The 19,870-nt window shown below is 37.8% G+C and overlaps 2 protein-coding genes across 4 annotated transcripts; both read left to right on the plus strand.

Annotated features, from left to right (window-relative positions):
- The first annotated feature begins 132 nt into the window (after nucleotides 1-132).
- On the plus strand, nucleotides 133-4,444 carry LOC111803110 (acetyltransferase NSI-like). 2 transcript variants are annotated; one of them, XR_002816343.1, is made up of 8 exons: nucleotides 133-386; nucleotides 596-681; nucleotides 1,142-1,202; nucleotides 1,784-1,970; nucleotides 2,695-2,794; nucleotides 2,887-2,987; nucleotides 3,105-3,424; nucleotides 4,172-4,444. XR_002816343.1 is itself a non-coding variant. In XM_023687383.1 (8 exons), the coding sequence occupies exons 1-8, from the start codon at nucleotides 274-276 to the stop codon at nucleotides 4,249-4,251; spliced, it is 822 nt and encodes a 273-aa protein (XP_023543151.1). In that variant the 5' UTR covers nucleotides 133-273; the 3' UTR covers nucleotides 4,252-4,444. The 2 variants fall into 2 exon arrangements, 1 of the variants encoding a protein (XP_023543151.1); XM_023687383.1 differs by having other exon boundaries at nucleotides 3,331-3,424.
- Nucleotides 4,445-7,069: 2,625 nt separating this feature from the next.
- Nucleotides 7,070-19,563, plus strand: LOC111803241 (probable LRR receptor-like serine/threonine-protein kinase At1g06840). Of its 2 annotated transcripts, XM_023687561.1 has the most exons (21): nucleotides 7,070-7,323; nucleotides 7,429-7,555; nucleotides 9,105-9,255; nucleotides 10,026-10,097; nucleotides 10,209-10,280; nucleotides 10,990-11,133; nucleotides 11,241-11,312; nucleotides 11,402-11,473; nucleotides 12,169-12,240; nucleotides 12,631-12,699; nucleotides 12,797-12,865; nucleotides 13,043-13,114; nucleotides 13,289-13,372; nucleotides 13,472-13,540; nucleotides 13,875-14,380; nucleotides 15,157-15,312; nucleotides 15,379-15,662; nucleotides 16,427-16,493; nucleotides 17,476-17,732; nucleotides 17,923-18,057; nucleotides 19,030-19,563. In XM_023687561.1, exons 2-21 carry the CDS (start codon nucleotides 7,468-7,470, stop codon nucleotides 19,378-19,380), a joined length of 2,862 nt encoding a protein of 953 aa, XP_023543329.1. In that variant the 5' UTR covers nucleotides 7,070-7,323; nucleotides 7,429-7,467; the 3' UTR covers nucleotides 19,381-19,563. The 2 variants fall into 2 exon arrangements, with proteins under 2 accessions (XP_023543329.1, XP_023543330.1); XM_023687562.1 differs by lacking the exons at nucleotides 7,070-7,323; nucleotides 7,429-7,555 and adding an exon at nucleotides 8,899-8,959.
- The last annotated feature ends 307 nt before the right edge of the window (nucleotides 19,564-19,870 follow it).

Raw genomic sequence — 19,870 nt, forward strand, 5'->3', positions numbered from 1 at the left:
TTTATGAAAAATCTATTAAAAATATTTTAAATATAAAACTTTGAGCTGATGTGAATATTAAAAAACCAAATAAATATAAATTCAAAATCTAAACATTAAAAAAAAAAAAAATTGTTTTTGAATTTTATTACATTTTAATTGGATAGCAGCCAGCTGAAGAAGAAGATGGACCAGGGCGACTCTGTGGAGAACAGACAACCGCGAGGGCACAGCTGAATCTTCAACTACAGCAAATCACCTCTCCTTTATTGCTCTTCTCCGGCGATTTCTCTGATGCTCCGATTTGGATTCGAGGTCTCAAAACTATTCTCACCAGTGGACTTAATCCCGGTCCAGTCACGTTATCCAGAGATGATGTCTCAGAAACTCATCGCCGCCTCTTCTCCGTTAGTACTATTCTCAGCGTCCATTCTTCTTATCCATCTTAGTTGTTCATGTTATTTTGTTCAAATTCCCTTTCTCTGATTTCCAGTTGAGTTGTTCTTCGTAGCGGGAGCTGAATTTGGTTCTGTTTGTATAGCTTAATTCCGTCGCTTATTTGTATGATTTCTTAGCGTTCTTTTTTTTAATTTTTTTTTTGGTTGAAATGTTGCAGATGCCAAGTTGTTCTGTTGGATTGTAACTCTATAGGATCGAACTCATTTCTGGTTCCTCGCAATCTGAACTACCGGCTCACTAAAGGTATCCTCCCTGGATCAGTCTTTTTGTTCTGTTTTTAAGATGCTGTTTAGGTTAAAGAACGGCAGTAAGTTGCAAATGTTTATGTCTGCAATTTCCTTTGATCAGTTTTTGATATTGTCCGTTTCTTAGTGTGTTTAGTGATTAAATCTCTTGTTGCTAAACTTGTTCAATTTAGGGATTTTGATGCACTTTTTCATTCAGTTTTAAGTGTCACTCTGTTTGCCACACTCGCTCTACAGAACATGACTCTTTTTTTGCTCTTCCTTTGGGATTTCTGAGTATTTAAAAGGAGTTTTTGAAGTATGAGTTTCAGTCTAACGTTTTCTTGGTAATCCACTGTGTCTATTATTAAAACTCTCAAGCTAACTCTTAAAATAACTCTAATATCTCTGTCTCTCTATATACTAATTTTGCGTGCGTGTATGCGTGCATTCGTGCGTGCTTGCGTATTATTTTGTAGTGAGCAGAAAGCTGAGTGTCTGTCGACTCAGGGCTAGCTTCTGGGAATCTATCAAATCCGGGTAATTGGAGATTTGGCTATTGTGGTGACCTTTTTGCTCACAGTGCAATTTTATTGTAAGCATGCTTTGAAAGATTTCTAGATATACAGCATTTTTAATGCTCTCTTAGTCTGCTAGATGTAGGATATAGCTATTTTCAGTTTTGTTGTTATATAACTTGGGACCCCTTGACGTTGTTTTTGTTGAGAATTGTTGGGAGGGAGTCCCACATTTAGCTAATTAAGGAGTTGATCATGGATTTATAAGTAAGAAATACACCTCTATTGGTAGGAGACCTTTTGGGGAAACCAAAAGCAAAACCATGAGAGCTTATGCTCAAAGTGGACAATATCATACTATTGTGAAGGGTCGTGGTTTTTAATAATTTTGACCACTTGTAACTATCGAGGTTAGATAATTTTTTCTTTTCTAGGATGAGAAATTGAAGAATCTACATGTACATTATGCTACTTTTGTCAAAACCAGCTTTTTTTTGGATAAGAAACAGAAATCTCTTGGTGAATATCTTTCACATCCTACTGACTAGCCTGACCCACAATTGCTACTCTTTTTGAAAATAGAGTTTCTGCTTCTTGCTGCAGGTTCTTGAACAATAATACTACCCAAGTGGTTGATCCCCCTTCCACACTTCAGGAAGAGGAAGAAGAACCTTTGCCTGAGGAGTTTGTTCTTACTGAGACGACATTATCAGATGGAATAATCGAACAAATAATATTTTCTTCCGGTGGAGATATTGATATATATGATCTTCAAGCCCTTTGTGATAAGGTTAGTCATCTAACTACCTAATCAGAAATATTATTTTTTGTGAGATCCCACATCGGTTGGGGAGGAGAACGAAACATTCTTTATAAGGGTGTGGAAACCTCTCCCTAGCAGACACATTTTAAAAACCTTGAGGGGAAGCCTGAAGGGGAAAACCCAAAGAGGACAATACCTACTAGCGGGGGCTTGAGCCGTTACAAATCAATTGTGAGATCCCACATCGGTTGGGGAGGAGAACGAAACATTCTTTATAAGGGTGTGGAAACCTCTCCCTAGCAGACACATTTTAAAAACCTTGAGGGGAAGCCTGAAGGGGAAAACCCAAAGAGGACAATACCTACTAGCGGGGGCTTGAGCCGTTACAAATCAATTGTGAGATCCCATATCGGTTGGGGAGGAGAACGAAACATTCTTTATAAGGGTGTGGAAACCTCTCCCTAGTAGACGCATTTTAAAAGCCTTGAGGGGAAGCCCGAAAGGGAAAGCCCAAAGAAGACAATATCTACTAGCGGTGAACTTGAGCTGTTACAGTTTTGTAGACTATGAGCTCATTGATGTGCCCCGTATCTGGATTTGTCTTCTATTTAGTTAATTTTTACATTCTATATACGAAATAAAGTGTGTGCTACTTCATCCATCCTCTCAGGCTTAATGTTATTGCAAATTGTTATCATGCACAATATTACGAATAACCAAGTCATGAGTAAATGATAGATTATTTTGACAGGTAGGTTGGCCTCGTAGACCACTACCAAAGTTGGCTGCAGCCCTTAGAAACAGTTATATGGTAGCTGCATTATATTCGACACAGAAGTCTCCTGTTTCAGGTATTTTGTTGTGATTTTTCATTCATTTTGCTACATCTACGTTTGAAAATATTTATGAACATCTTATTGTATTTTGAGAAGTTATTTGACAGATGAAAATGCACAAAAGAAGCTGATTGGTATGGCTCGTGCCACATCAGATCACGCGTTCAATGCTACAATTTGGGATGTTCTTGTGGATCCTTCTTATCAGGTTATCAATCGCTACACTGAAGACTATAGGAAATTTGTGTATTTTAATGCGGATTCGCAAATAATAATACTTATCAGCTAGATGCATTAAACAATAATCAAGTGACATGGAAAACAGGCATTTGGGGCTGCATTAAAAGTAAGCTCAGAAGACTGCAAATATTGACATCAAAAGATCTGGGACTTCATTCTTTGGTTGTACTAATCAGAGAACAACTTGAGGGCGTAAATTTGATATAAAACCCATGTTCTTGGACTATCTTGTACATTAGAACCTGAATAGATATTATTTTTTATGGTATGCTAAACATTCTAATACAAGTGATGATGCTTTTGTGGTTCAGGGCCAAGGACTCGGTAAGGCCCTAGTTGAAAAGCTTATAAGGGCACTTTTGCAAAGGGATATTGGCAATATAACACTCTTTGCAGATAGTCAAGGTAAAGTAGTCTCTTTTTAGTGCTCTTGTGAGATCCCACATCGGTTGGAGAGGGGAACGAAGCATTTCTTATAAGGGTGTGGAAATTCCCTACTAGATGCGTTTTAAAAACTTTGAGGGGAAGCCCGAAAGGGAAAGCCCAAAAAGAACAATATCTGCTAGTGGTGGGTTTGGGCTGTTACAAATGATATTAGAGCTAGACATCGGGCAGTGTGTCAACGAGGACGTTGGGCCTCCAAGGGGGTTGGATTGTGAGATCCCACATCAGTTGGAGAGGGGAATGAAACATTCCTTATAAGGGTGTGGAAACCTCTCCCTATCAGAAGCATTTTAAAAATCGAAGCTTGAAAAGGAAAGCCCAAAGAGGACAATATCTACTAGCGATGGGTTTAAGCTGTTACAACTTCCCTATCAAACCATTATTGCAACCTTCTTCTTCGCCCCTTTAATACTATCATATAGTCTATTACTATTGTTTTTTTTTTTTTAGAATATGGCATGGATAAGGCTATATTTGTAACTCCAACTTTTAAAGGAAATAAAGATGCTCTGCTAGCTATATTCATGTTGATTTAGACCATGTTCAACATCCAATGTTTTTTTTATCGGTTTCGGGCAAATACTTCCCCCACACCCCGATGTCACGATTGTAGGACGGAAAATTTATTCTGATTCAAATTTTAGCTTATGCAATAACTTAGATTGGATTTAGATTCAGCAGAAGTCTGAAATAATGTGATTGTTGCAGTGGTAGAGTTTTACCAGAATCTAGGTTTCCAACCAGACCCTGAAGGAATCAAAGGCATGTTCTGGTACCCGAGACATTAGAAGACTCTCGCTTGGACAAGGTCACATTTCTTTCTCCCTATGTTCTTCTGTTGTATAACACGAGATCTTGGATTGATAATAGAACAAAACGAATGAGTTATTATTGATATGATCATTGTTGAAGTCTGTATATCCACTTCATAGTTATGAGTAGCAACACTAAGCTAAATGAACTTCACTTGTGTTTTCGTAAGTACTAGGAGGCCGATGAGTTGGGCTCCTCTTAGCGTTCTATTTGGCCACTTCCCCCCATAAGTATTTATCGATTGAGTAAAAGAATGACCTAATACATACAAGGAAATAAACCAACACTCCCATTGCTTAGCTCTGTTTTCTAAGTTTCTTAGAAGTTTCGAGTGTATGTATGTTTGATTTGTAGGTTTATTTGTCTCGAGTTGTGGATTTTTTAATTCTAGCGTTCACCTTTTATCTAATGTACTTCTACGAATGATATGTTTTTTTTACTTTTGTATGTACGAATTGTTGTACGGGACTAAATGTCTTGTTTCAATTTATTCTTCTAGCTTACCCCAATGGTTAAATCTTCATTAAACTTTAAAGTTTAAGCAACTTAAATTTCATATACGATCAAGAATTTGAAAACTTATCAAATCTTCGAGACCAGTCTTTGTCCATTCAAATATGTCTCTCTTCCTAAATTTATCTCTCTCCCACCTATGTTCCTAGATTTTCGAAGATATTTCATGAAAGGATTATGAATATCTACTAGTATACCACATGGATAAGTAAGTTGATATCAGCATTGAGCTTTTCCTAGTTAAGAGTATTTTGGGCATTTATGTTCGATATCTTAAGTCTAGATTGAAAATTTAGGAAAAGCTATGTACTCTAAGTTTGAAGTAGAGATGGGGAAGTCTTCTTCGTCCCGGTCCTCACCACCTATTTAATACTCCATTCTTACGAAAATTTTCAATTATTTTTTTAGAGATTCCTTGTAGATAATTTTTTCTCGTATATTATTATTTTTTAATAAATAATTATTTTAAAGTTTTTCATTTCTCAATATAACTTCCATTAAAATTGGTAAAAAAATCAATATATTTTAGTTCTACTCACATAATTTTTAAAATTTAAAATTAAAATTTAAAACATAATCTTTAATATAAATATTAGGATGAAAGTCTATAAAATAACTAATTTCTTTTTTTAATACGGCCAAAAAGCGTATATATATATATATATATATTGAAAATATATCTATATTGGGAGTGGGGTGGGGACGGGAAATAGAGTCCGTCTCCAGCCCCATTATCTAATGAGGAAAAATATTTTTCAGAGTCCCATTCTTCATCTAAATGTAGAGGGCATTTTTCGTTTAGGGCGAGTCTCTATTGGTAAAATGAAATCTTTAGTTTAAGATCTACTGTTTAGATAATTACTCCGGGTTTTACTAAACCCATGCTCGAAACGGGCCAAATTTGAGAAAATAATTACCAAAACTACCCTTGGATTTTCTTAGATTTTAGTTGGATATATATAATACAACAATAGTCAATGAACCCTTTTGTTGCCCTTTCCCATTTCTTCTCAAAGATAATAATAAATAATAATAATAATAATAATAATCATAATTAAATGATTATGAAATTAAAGTAAAGCGATTATATAGAAGACTTTTAGGCATCCTCTTGATTATCATATTATAATATAATTAAAGAATGTTCAAATTTTCCTCCCACGTGTCAGACAACCTCTTTACGCGCTTCAATTGTCCCCCACGCGCCTTCTCACCAAGAACAATTATTTAACAAACAATTATTTTTACCCAAATCATTTTATATTTTGCTTAAAAATATATATTTAAGTTTTTAAATATTTTGATTTGGTCGTTATTTTTTAAATAAATCTAAATACATGTTTGCATCATTTATTAAATAATTTGTATTATATTAAATACAATTGCCAGCCTGGATATTTCTAAATAAATAAAGAAATTTTAGAACTAAATAATAATAATTATTATAGTTTTCAAATTAGTATATATAGTTTTTTGGTCAAATATTTATTTATTATTACTAACGTGACTTTAGGAGCGATTATGTTCGTATTTTTAAAATAAAATAATATTACCGTAAATAATAATAAGGCTAAATTAATAATAAAAAAAACCTTTGAACATCTTTAAACTCAAAAAGATTAAAAACATTGATACTGTTATTTTTTTAACGGAAACCGATAATATTTTATTTTAAAAATAACTGTTAATTTTAAAAAGGTATAATAAATATTAAATTTTAAAAAATTTCATTAATACCAATTTTAAAAAAATATTCTTACCATACCCTAGGTAAAAAATAATCGTTAAAAAAATACTCATAAATTGTTAAGAATAATATTAAAAAAATACTCATAAATTGTTAAAGAGCATTATTAAAAAATTTAGAAATAATAATAATAATAATAATAATAATTATATATATATATATATTAATTATTATTATTATTATTTTTTTTTTTGTAAAAGTTACTTTTAAAAATCTTAAGTAAAAGTAAATTTTTTTTTTACATTTTAAAAAAAGTTTAAGTCGGTATTTAAATTTTTTAAAGTTTAAATAGATTTGTAAAATAATATTAAAATTTTAAAAGGTATTATTAGGATATTTTTATTAATTTAGTTTAATAATAATAATAATAATATAATAAATACAAAATAAAGTTTTAATAATAATTTTAAAATGATGAATTTTAATGATTGGTTTGATAAGCCCACTCTCGAAAGAGCGCGTGGAGTTTACATCGTCGTCGAGATACAGAAAAGTCAACAACAACCTCTCCGCTGGTTGAACTTCACAGAGAGGAGAGAGAGAGAGAGAGAGAGAGAGAGAGAGAGAGAGAGAGAGAGAGAGAGAAAGAGAGAATCGGCGATGGTGTTGCTGTCAATGGGTGGGCTCTAATGTGAAGCAAAAGCAAAAAAATATTAGTAAATTGGAAGCGCCAACCAAACCTCCACAATGTCGCTATCCCCTTTCATCCGATGCCCCCATTTTCAAACTCACTTTCCTTTTCTACTGCCCATCCTTCTTACTTGCTCTAACCTTCAATCTCCTACAGGTCTCAATTCTATGAGTTTTGTTTCTGATTTCGATTGATTTTGTGTTGAATTTCTAGAATCTGATTGCGTATTTTTGTTTGTGGCTAATGGTTTGAAATCGGTAGGAATTCGTTTCTTTGCTTGTGATGCTGTTTGGAAGCTAAATGAGGAGGGATCGTGTGTGCGTTTTTCTGCTCTTGTGTTGCTGCTCTGTGCTACTTTCTGGTGCTGCAATCACAGAGCCATCTGATGGTAAATTTGTCTCGGTTGTATGGATTTTCATGAATTTGATTCCACGTTCTTGGTGTTAGATGAACACGACTCTCCAAAATGGTATGATATTGTCCACTTTGAGCTTAAGCTCTCGTGACTTTGCTTTGGGTTTCCTCAAAAGGCCTCATACCAATAGAGAGAGTATTCTTTGTTTATAAACCCATGATCATTCCCTAAATTAGCCGATGTAGGACTTTCATCATCCAACACCTCCCCTCGAACAAAGTATGCCTCCCCTTAATCGAGGCTCGACTCCTTTGGAGTCTTAGTCATTTTTTACTACCTTCCTTCGTACCTTCGAGGAGGCTTGACTCCTTTTTCTTTTTGGAATTCTTTGTTCGACATTTGAGGATTTACCAATCTATTGGCATGACTAAGTTTAGGGCATGACTCTGATACCATGTTAGACGAACATGACTCTCCAAAATGGTATGATATTGTCCACTTTGAGCTTAAGCTCTCATGGCTTTGCTTTGGGCTTCCCCAAAAGGCCTCATACTAATGGAGAGAGTATTTTTTTGTTTATAAACCCATGATCATTCCCTAAATTAGCCGATGTGAGACTTTCATCATCCAACACTTGGTTGGTTTGAGTTTAGGGGCTATGGCTTGTTTTACTTTTGCAATGGCCTCAGTTTTGGTGATTATTTCTTTGAATTCGAGGTTAACGTTCTTGGTTGTATGACATAGAGCTATTGTAAATTGTACGCATAAAAGCCGTCGAAACCCTCCGCTAGTAGATATTGTCCGCTTTGACCCGTCACGCATTGCTATCAGCCTCACAGTTTTTAAAACGCGTCTACTAGGGAGAGGTTTCCACACCGAATACTTTGTTCCCCTCTCCAATCGATGTGAGATCTCACAATAAATGACTTAAAGGAAATGAGTTCAAATCATGTCTATTTACAAGTTTCCTTGACAACCAAGTATGTTGGGCTAGGTAGTTGTCTTGAAATAATAGTTGAAATAATAGTCGAGATGCACATAAGGTGGTCTAGATATTTACGGATTAAAAAAAAAAAAACTCTGATTGAGTGGTGTTTGTGCTTTATATGTTCTACTAAACAACGGTCTGTAGCTTTTATCGTATACAATTGTTAACCATCTGGGGTAATTATCTTGAATGTGATATCATATGTTGGATATTGTAATCAAGCACTTGAACCACTTCATCTAGGAAGTGAGTTGATTATTGTAACAATCCAAACCCATCGTTAGCAGATATTGTGAGATCCTACATTGGTTGGAGAGGGGAACAAAGCATTCCTTACAAGAGTGTGGAACCTCTCCCTAGTAGACGTGTTTTAAAATCGTGAAGCTGACGGCGAAGCAGACAATATCTACAATATCTACTGGCGGTGGGCTTGGGCTTGGGCTGACGAGGTTTCTTCTTTTTTTCAGTTCTCAGTTCTGTGACAATTTTTTTGTTCTGCTAACCATTATTTAAAAAGGCCATGTTAATAGGGGCTAATATCATTTAGAGCCTTTATAAGTCTCCTCATCCTAACTCATGAATACATATCTGCAGTTGAAGCATTGCTAACAGTAAAGAGGAGTCTGATTGATCCTATGGACAATCTTAAAAATTGGAATAATGGAGATCCTTGCACAACGAATTGGACTGGAGTAGTATGTAGCGTTTTCGATGGAGCTGTCGGGAACTTACGTGTCAAAGAACTGTATGTTTTCTCCAGCACTCTATCCCCTTTGTTATTGTTTCTGTATTTTTCCAGTCCTAAGTTAAATTTTTTGACCCACAAGAAACTCACAAGTTGAGGATTTTAAAAAAATATGTTCTATTTTGTTGCAAGTTTTGTTTTCTGAAAAACAAAACAATGATCATTGGAAAAACATAATGACTTAAATAATTTTGTAACGCCCTAAGCCCACCGCTAGCAGATATTGTCCTTTTTGGGCTTTTCTTTTCGGGCTTCCCCTCAAAGATTTTAAAACACGTCTACTAGGTAGAGGTTTCCATACCCTTATAAAGAATGCTTTGTTCTCCTCCCCAATCGATGTGGGATCTTACCATCCACCCCCTTCGGGGCCCAGCGTCCTTGCTGGCACTCGTTCCCTTCTCCAATCGATGTGGAACCTCCAAACCCACCCTTTTTGGGGGCCTAACGTCCTTGCTGGCATACCGCGTTGTGTCCACCCCCTTCGAGGCTTAATCTCCTCGCTGGCACATCGCTCGGTGTCTGGCTCTGATACCATTTGTAACAACCAAAGCCCACCACTAGCAGACATTGTCCTATTTGGACTTTCCCTTTTGGACTTCGCTTCAAGGTTTTTAAAACGCATTTGCTACGTAGAGGTTTCCACACCCTTATAAAAAATGCCTCGTTTTCCTCCCCAACCGATGTGGGATCTCACAAATTTTCTGTGTTCTAATGTCACTCAGCATAATGGCTTAAATAATTTCCATTTTATTCTCCTTCATTTGTTGCAGCCAGCTACTGAATATGAACCTATCTGGAAACTTAGCCCCTGAGATCAGCCAATTGTCTCAGCTTGAGAATTTGTGAGTAGTTGACAATGAATTTGGCATCTTAATGAAGCTTCCATTATTCTCTTTATACTTCCCTAAACATTCTTTCTGATAATGATTTTTTCTCCTTGTTTCTCCTGGAAGAAATTTCATGTGGAATAACCTAACTGGTTTAATTCCGAAGGAGATTGGCAGTATGAGGCCGCTGAAACTTCTGTAAGTTATCTCACTGATTTCTTCTTGTTTATTTCTGTAGCTTGCTTGTGCCCCTTTTTTCCTTCATAGTTCATGATAGTCATGTTCTAATTTAACTATTTTAAATGACTTCTGTTTATTATTAAATATTATTGCAGCTAGAGAACCTTCACGGTCTCAAGTTAATTATCCTCTTTTTTCTGATTACCTACACCTGGGGCTTGCTTCTGTTACTTTTCTTGTTCATTGTGAGAGAGAGATCATTCATGAGATCTCACATCGGTTGGGGAAAAGAACGAAGCATTCTTTATAAGGGTCTAGAAACCTCTCCATAGTAGACGCGTTTTGAAACCTTGAAGAGAAGCTCGAAAGGGAAAGCCCAAAGAGGACAATATCTATTAGCGGTGGGCTTGAACTGTTACAATTGGTATCAAAGCCAGACACCGGGCGATGTACCAGCGAGGAGGCTGAGCTCCGAAGGGTGTTCACGAGACGGTGTGCCAGCGAGGACGTTGGACCCTGAAGGGGAGTGGATTGTGAGATCCCATTATTGGTTGGGGAGGAGAACGAAGCATTCTTTATAAGGGTGTGGAAACCTCTCCCTAGTAAACACGTCTTAAAAACCTTAAAAGAAAGCCTGAAAGGGTAAAAGAGGATAGAGACGTTTTCTTAAATGCTACCTTTTTTAATCTTAGTTTCTTCTCACAGTGTGAATTTTTGTGATGCATAGGCTCTTAAATGGAAATAAATTCTCCGGTTCTCTTCCGGATGAGCTTGGTAATCTTACAAATCTCAAACGATTTCAAATAGATGAGAATCAAATTTCAGGGCATATCCCAAAATCATATGCCAACTTGACCCATATGAAGCACCTGTGAGTGGATCTTCATCTTCTTTTCATTTTAAGTGGATCCAAAGAATCATTTTTGTTTCTTTATTTTTCTTTAAAAAAATTTCCCCATTTCTTCATTTACTTTGCAGCCACTTCAATAACAACACTTTAAGTGGTGAAATTCCATCTGAGCTTTCCAGATTACACAATCTTCTTCACTTGTGAGTATTTAAATATTTCTTATCCAAAAATGTGTGTATAGGAAGTGATGAGAGGGCATAATTCCTATGAATTTTTGTGTTCTTTACAGGCTTTTGGATAACAATAACTTATCGGGTTCTCTGCCACCAGAATTTTCGTCCTTGCCAAAGCTAAGCATTCTGTAAGTTCACTTTCGTCATACAGGCAAGTTGCTTATAGCATATTCAAAACTTTATGTTGTCTGCTTTCTCAACAATTATATCGTATAAGACCGTGCAAGCACACTGCGTCAAGACCACCAAGAGGAGTTAACATTGCAAATAAGTGACTTCAATCTGTTTACAATTAGAAATAACTTTTAAATCACAGAAACGCTATACGCTAGATCCACATAGAGGCAATTAAGTGCACACTGCTCATAGTCTCCTCCTATGAAGCCTCAAAAACATTCTCCTGTTAAGAAAATGGTCTGCAACAAATGCATGCCTCTTCTATGAAAATGAAATAGAAAGGGACCCCCCTCCATCATGGCTCTAAATCCCTATGAAGAACCTAAGATGCCTCAAAAGAGCACATAAAGCTTAATAGGAGGAGACTAAGCATTTCTTATAAGGGTGTGGAAACCTATCCTTAATAGACGTGTTTTAAAACCTTGAGGGGAAGCTCAGAAGGGAAAGCCCAAAGAGGACAATATATGATAGCGGTGGGCTTAGGTCGTAGTATTGTTATTGATATGGAAGGATAAATGATTCAAATGTGTCTACGTCAGTATTTTACCTCGTTAGCTGCATGTGTTTTTCCTTGATGAGAAAAGGATCACATATAATTGCTGTTGCTTTTTTATATATATTCTCACCTCTACGCTGGCTTTGGCAGGCAACTTGATAACAACAACTTAGAAGGTGAAATTCCAGCTTCTTATGAAGAATTTCCTACATTAGTGAAATTGTAAGTGTTAATTATTTGGTGTTTCTTTCGGTTTTCACTTTCCATGCTATTCATTTCTATATTTCTGCAGTAAAACGACTCTAAATTCTAATGACTTTTTGAAAAAGGCTATCTTAATTTTACATGCATGCTTCTCAACATCAATCATGGTCTTTGTATATCTTTACCTTACCCACCAAGGTGGTCTATTAAGATTTCAATATTTCATTATTGTATTTTCCACAAACATATATGCTTTGAATGTAAATCATGGAAATATTTCCTGGCTTTTGAAGACATTCCAAGTTTTTTCTTTAAATAAAAAGAGGTAACAACCAATAAGCAATTGGCTTCATGAATCTTCTCAAAGATTGCTAATGCTTTTCTCTTCCACCGTTTTGGTTCTCCCAGAAGTCTGAGGAATTGCAGCTTGGAGGGGCCGATTCCTAATTTCAGCAAAATTGCAAACCTCAGTTACTTGTAAGTTACCCTCTGTAGGTGTTTAGTTTTGTTTCTTTAAGTCTTGAATTGACCAATGATCATAACTATGGTATTTGTTACTTTGCATGTTCTACAGGGATCTTAGCTGGAACCATTTTACTGGACCCATACCACCATATAACCTCTCTTCTAATATGACAACAATGTATGTCAATGACTGATGTTGATTATCGATTAATACTGTCTTGTTCTCATTTTTGGCTCACATTTTGTTGGAAATCTTTTGAATAACATGTTTTAGAAAAGTATCATGGTTGTGCCACAGACATTCACGATTTTCTGATGGGTTTTCTCTTGCTTAACGAATCCGTTGATGTTGTAGAATTTTGTCACACAACCAGCTGAATGGATCTATACCCAGAAGTTTCTCCAATCTTCATAATCTCCAGAAACTGTACGATTCTGTATGATTTTTATGCATGGTCTTATTAATGTTTGCATGACAAAATGGCTATGTTGTCAAAGCATCTTATTACATTTTTTTTCATCTCAGTGATGTAATTCTTCAGCCTGTTCTTGCTGTGTTCACTTGATATAATTCAGCGTTCTCAATGGCTCTTCCTTGCAGGTCACTTGAGAGTAACTTTTTGAATGGTTCGGTACCTGCATTATGGGAGAAAATGTCCTTCAATTCAAGTGCTCGCCTTACACTGTAAATCCTCGAGCCAAAAAATAGGATAGTATCTTGTACTTCTTGTAGTAAATTTGTTCATGATTGATTAATGATCACCTATCTTTCCTTTTAATCCAGTGATCTTCGGAACAATTCGTTTTCTGACATTTCTGGAAGCACAAACCCTCCAGCTAATGTCACCCTAAGGTACACACTTAATTCATTACTGGTTAATATTGGCTTTGATGTCCAATGAAAGCCAATGGAATTTCTCATGTATCCTACTCCAGAATCTCAGCTTTTGTCTCCTTCCTTTCCATTTTTGAAATTACAAATATTTTAGTGCCTTATAGTGACGAAAGCTCTCTCTTTCATTTTAAATCATCTTTTTTAGGCATGGATTTAAGGTGCTATCATAGGAAAGTACCTTAATATGTCATGTTCAGATGAGAATGAGTTATCCTTTTCATCAGAAATTTGGCTTATTACTTTCAGAAACCTTCTTTCTATAATCCTCATTCAACCATGTTTCATTCTGTAGGCTTGGAGGAAATCCATTCTGCCAAAATTTGAACCGACAAAACTCTGACCTGTTCTGTACGTCTAAAATTGTAGAGGACCAGCTGCATAGAAGCTCGAAGAACTCCAATGAAACATGTCGAAGTTGTCCAACAGATAGTTTCTTTGAATACGTTCCAGACACTCCTGACCCGTGCTTTTGTGCATCACCTCTTGGTATTGGATATAGGCTGAAGAGTCCAAGTTTTTCCTACTTTCCTCCTTACATATATTCATTTCAAGCGTATCTGACAAAGGAACTCAGTTTGGATAAGCAGCAATTGTTAATCGATTCATACGTTTGGGAAGGATCTCGCCTGAGGATGTATCTAAAGATATTCCCATTATTTGATAGTGGTACTCATGTGTTGGATCAAAGTAAGGTATTTCAAATTACAGAAAAGTTTATGTCATGGAATTTCACTCGTGATGACTTTTTTGGCCCATATGAGCTTCTCAACTTCACACTCCCTGGCCATCATCAGACTGGTATGTATTTTGTTTTGCAATGTTCCTTTTAAATAATGGCGAGTACACCTTAACTGGTCTTGTGACTTAGTTACCAGTCTAATGTGAACATTTTTTTTCTTTTGTTTACTAGAGTCCTTAGTAGTTGATCATCTTTTGTATACTCTGTTAAGATGTTTTATATATTTAAATCTTCACCAAGTGTTGAATGGCATCTGTTGGACATTAGATAAGTATGCCACATCCTTTACTCAAGATTAAAGTGGAAGGATACTTGAAGTTCAAAATTTTTATAAGGGTAGTATAATGTGAGATCTCACATCGGTTGGAGAATGGAATAAAGCATTCCCTATAAGGATGTGGAAACTTCTCCCTAATAGACACGTTTTAAAATCGTGAGGTTGACGGCGATACGGAACGGACCAAAGCGGGCAATATATGCTAACGGTTGACTTGGACTATTACAAATGGTATCAGAGCCATACACCGGGCTGTGTGCCAGGACATTGGGCCCCAAGAGGGGTGGATTGTGAGATCCCACATCGGTTGGAGAGAGGAACAAAACATTCATTATAAGGGCGTGGAAACCTTTCCCTAGCAGACGTGTTTTAAAACCTTGAAGGGAAGCCCTTGAAGGGAAATCCCAAAGAGGACAATACCTGCTAGCGGTGGGTTTGGACTGTTACATATAATATTGTTAAAGCCAATTGCTTGAAACTACGAGTTTCATTCATTTTTGTTATTATTTTAGGTATGAATATTTCTTAATTTGTGTCCTTACAAGTTTATTTGTGCAGTCATTTTCCAGACAGTGAAAACGGGCATTGGTGCGGGCATCCTGGCTGCCATTGTAGTTGGATCTATTACCTGCATTCTTATGATAGTAACGGTAGCCATACTTCTATTCACTAGGCATTCAAGATACCATCGCAATTTATCAAGGAAAAAGTTCTGTAAGTAATGAACTTAAACTCTGATAATTATCACATAAAGTGCTCTGAAATTTTCTTTCTTTGCAGCTTCAAAGATTGGTCTGAAAATTGATGGTGTAAAAGCATTTTCATTCAAGGAAATGCAATCGGCTACTGGAAATTTCAACCGCTCAACTCAAGTTGGCCAAGGAGGTTATGGCAAGGTCTATAAAGGCATATTGTCAGATAATTCAGTTGTCGCCATCAAGCGTGCAGAAGAAGGATCCTTACAAGGACAAAAAGAATTCTTGACGGAGATAGAACTCTTATCACGGTTGCATCACCGAAACTTAGTTTCGCTGATCGGATATTGTGATGAAGCAGGAGAACAAGTAGGTTGCTCACTTTATTTAGGTCCTATGATGTTCTTGATGTTGTTCTCTTTTCATGGGGCTAGGCCTTGAGCTTATCATGTGTAACAGCCCAAGCCCACCGCGGACAATATCTGTTAGCGGTGGGCTTGGATGTTACAAATGGTATCAGATCCAGACACTGGGGACGCTGGACCTCCAAGGGGGTGGATTGTGAGATCCTATATTGGTTAGAGAGGAGAACGAAGCATTCCTTATAAGAGTATGAAAACCTCTCCCTAGTAGACGCGTTTTAAAAACCTTGAGGGGAAGCTCGGAAGAGAAAGCCCAAAGAGGACAATATCTCCTAGCAATGGGCTTGAGCGGTTACAAATGGTATTAGAGTCAGACACCAGGTAGTGTGCCAGCGAGGATGTTGGGCCCTCAAGGGGGATGGATTGTGAGATTCCACGTTGGTTGGAGAGGAGAACGAAGCATTTCTTATAAGGGTGTGGAAACCTCTCCCTAACAGACGCGTTTTAAAATCGTGAGGCTGACGGCGATACATAACAAGCTGCTACATCATGTGATTAAATCATGCCCCTTTACATATGCTTAGCATCAATTTTAAAGTCAACAAGGTTCTTTGATGAGTTCCATGAATTGAAGGCAAAGTAGTGAGATGGTTTCAGAAAAGTAACTCATTCTGGGAAGTGATTCTCTAGGGAGCACATGCATTAGGAAGATGTTGCTATGTTTTTCATTGATTTCTGCGGTGATTTATTTTTTGTTCCATCTTTCTGCAGATGCTGGTTTACGAGTTTATGCCAAATGGAACTTTGCGGGACTGGCTTTCTGGCTTTGAATTTTCTGGTATTGGCCTTAGCAAATATTTTATTTGTTCCGAACCTTAATCTATTCCACATGCCCATGCCCCCATTATATGCTTAGTTTCAAACTCTCTTAGGACTATAAATCATCCTGCTTTCCCCTGTGCCCCCATTATATGTTTTTCTTTCTATTATAAATTATCCTAAAAATGAGGCTTGCTGAAGTGACTGATAATATAGACATTGAGTTAATTATGGTGTTCATTTTTCCTTCAGGTTTCTGTGATGGGGTTATCTTTTTAGCTTCTAGATGGGTTGTGGTTGAAGTCTTTCTGTATTTACTCCTTTTTCGTTTTTTTTTACCTATTCTCGGTTGGGGAGGAGAACGAAACATTCTTTTTAAGGGTATGGAAACTTCTCCCTAGTAAACGCGTTTTAAAAACCTTGAGGGAAAGCCCGAAGAGGACAATATTTGTTAGTGGTGGGCTTGGGCTGTTACAATGGTATTAGAGCCAGACACTCGGCGATGTGCTAGCGAGGAGGCTGAGCCCTGAAGAGGGGTGGACACGAAGCGGTGTGCCAGCAAGGACGTTGGGCCCTAAAGAGGGGCGGATTAGGGGGTCCCACATCGATTGGAGAAGGGAACGAGTGCCAGAGAGGACACTGGGTCCCGAAGGGGGTTGGATTGTGAGATCCCAACTCGATTGGGTAGGAGAACAAAACATTCTTTATAAGGGTGTGGAAACCTCTCCGTAGCAGACACGTTTTACCTATTTCTTGATGGAAGAACGTCTTTACCCTTATTTTCAAGACTTTCAAATGGTGAAATAAGAATTTCTTACCTTTTTATTGTGTGCAGAAAAAATGTTATGAACATTGGTCATCTATTCCTTGCTTTTATATGTATATGTATATGTATATATATATATATATATCAAATTCCGCAGCATGATGGCGTAAGATTATTCGAGTTTTTCTTTTATGACGTTTTAGTTGCATCATTAACCTCTACTGTTCTATGGCAGCCAAAAGTAGAACGACCGTAAATCTGAATTTTCGTATGAGATTACAAATTGCACTGGGTTCAGCTAAAGGTATACTGTATCTCCATACTGAAGCAAATCCTCCTATATTTCACCGAGACATCAAAGCTAGAAACATACTCCTCGACGCCAAGCTCACAGCCAAAGTGGCTGATTTCGGATTATCACGTCTTGCTCCCGATCTAGATTTCGAGGGGGATGTTCCTGGACATATATCTACTGTTGTGAAGGGTACCCCAGTAAGTTTATCTTGATGAACATGGTATACATAAAGCATCCCAAATTTATGGGAATGTCCCATGATGTTTTTTTGTCCATCTGATCTTTCTCAAGTCATGTCTTGTAATTTGCAAAATCAATATCTGGTTGTCATTGTTCAGTGCCACGAGGAGTGAATACTTGCTTCTGAGTGTTCTATGTATTATGCAGGGTTATCTTGATCCAGAGTACTTTTTAACCCGTAAATTGACGGATAAAAGTGATGTCTATAGCCTAGGAGTTGTGTTATTGGAGCTCTTGACGGGAATGCACCCTATATCGTACGGCAAAAACATTGTTCGTGAGGTATATTTCCTTCCACCATTCATCTTCTACGCCTCATTTTCTTAATCAAAACTTTGTGCTTGCTTATATGGTTATTGTTATTGTGAGATCCCACATTGGTTGGAGAGGGGAATGAAACATTCTTTATAAAGGTGTGAAAACCTCTCTCTAGAGGACAACATTTTAAAACCTTGAGGGGAAGCCTGTAAGGGAAAACCCAAATAGGTCAGTATCTGTAAGCGATGGGTTTGGGCTGTTACAAATGGTATCAGAGCTAGACACCGGGCGATGTGCCAAGGAGATTGAACTCCGACAGGGGTGGACACCAAGCGGTGTGCCAGCGAGAACGCTGGGACCTGAAGAGGGTGGATTGGGGAGTCCCACATCGACTGGAGAGGGGAACGAATGTGAGCGAGGACGCTGGGCCCCAAGGGGGGGGGGGGGGTGGATTGTGAGATCCCACATTGGTTGGGGAGGGAAACGAAGCATCCTTTATAAGGGTGTGAAAACCTCGTCCTAACAGGCGCGTTTTAAAAACCTTGAGGGGAAGCCCGGAAAGGAAAGCCCAAAGAGGACAATATCTGCTAGTGGCGGGCTTGAGCTATTACAAATGGTATAAGAGCCAGACACCGGGCGATGTGACAGCAAGGAGGCTGAACACCGAATGGGGGTGGACACCAGGCGGTGTGCTAGTGAAAACGCTGGGTCCCGAATGGGGTTGCATTGGGGGGTCTCACATCGATTGGAGAGGGGAACGAGTGCCATTGAGGACGCTGGCCCTGAAGCGGGGTGGATCATGAGATCCCACCTCGGTTGGAGAAGGCACGAAGCATTCTTACAAGGGTGTGAAAACCTCTCCCTAGTAGACACGTTTTAAAAACCTTGAGGAAAAGTCCGAAGAAGACAATATCTGCTAGCGGGACTTGAGGACTTTTAGAAAGTATAAGCTTTACTTCTTTTCTCTACTTTTAACATGCTATGTTTACATATCAGGTCAAATTGGCACATCAAATGGGAACGATTCTTTCAATTGTAGACACCAAGTTGGGTTCTTTCGCATCTGAGTGTTTAGGAAGGTTTGTTGCTTTGGCCCTCAGTTGTTGCCATGACAAGCCAGAAGAGCGGCCATCCATGCTGGTTGTAGTGAGGGAGCTGGAGAACATACTGTACATGATGCCTGACGACAGTGGCGCCTTGTATTCAGACCCGTCCCTGAGATCAAGTGCCGGTCTTCCCTCACCAGTTTCAACGTCGTCCTGCATCACCCGAGACCGGTTTGCATCGGGAAGCATGTCGGGGAGTGATCTCATCAGCGGCGTCGTCCCAACCATCGCCCCTCGCTGACATTCGGGTTGGCTTCTGCTTAACATAGTTGTGCTTACTGCTTGCTTGATGCTTGTTAGTTGTAACTGTGTTATTACAAATCCCAACATGTTTAGCCAATGTTTCTGATACAAAGTTTAGAAAAGTGGCCTATGAAGAGAGTTCAACTCAGTATATATATATATATATACATTAACAAATTCGGGAACCGAACATCGTGTAAGTAGAGATATCCATGTGGTAGGAAATTGAATAGGGTCGGAGCTCCGTCCTCGATCCCATTTAGCTAATGAAGAGAAAATCAAAAAGTTCTCCTTTTAAAGTCGGAGAAGGTCGGAGACGGCTAACAGAATCCCCATAAAAAAATTCTCCATGTGGCAGGAAATTGGATATGGTCGGAGATGGCTAACATAATCCCCGTCCTCAATCCCGTTTAGCTAAGGAGGAGAAAATGAGAAAATTCTCTTTTTAGGGTCGGAGACGACTAACATAATTCCTGTCAGGAAATTCT

This window comes from Cucurbita pepo, chromosome LG10, assembly GCF_002806865.2.
Source record: "Cucurbita pepo subsp. pepo cultivar mu-cu-16 chromosome LG10, ASM280686v2, whole genome shotgun sequence".
Taxonomy (NCBI): domain Eukaryota; kingdom Viridiplantae; phylum Streptophyta; class Magnoliopsida; order Cucurbitales; family Cucurbitaceae; genus Cucurbita; species Cucurbita pepo.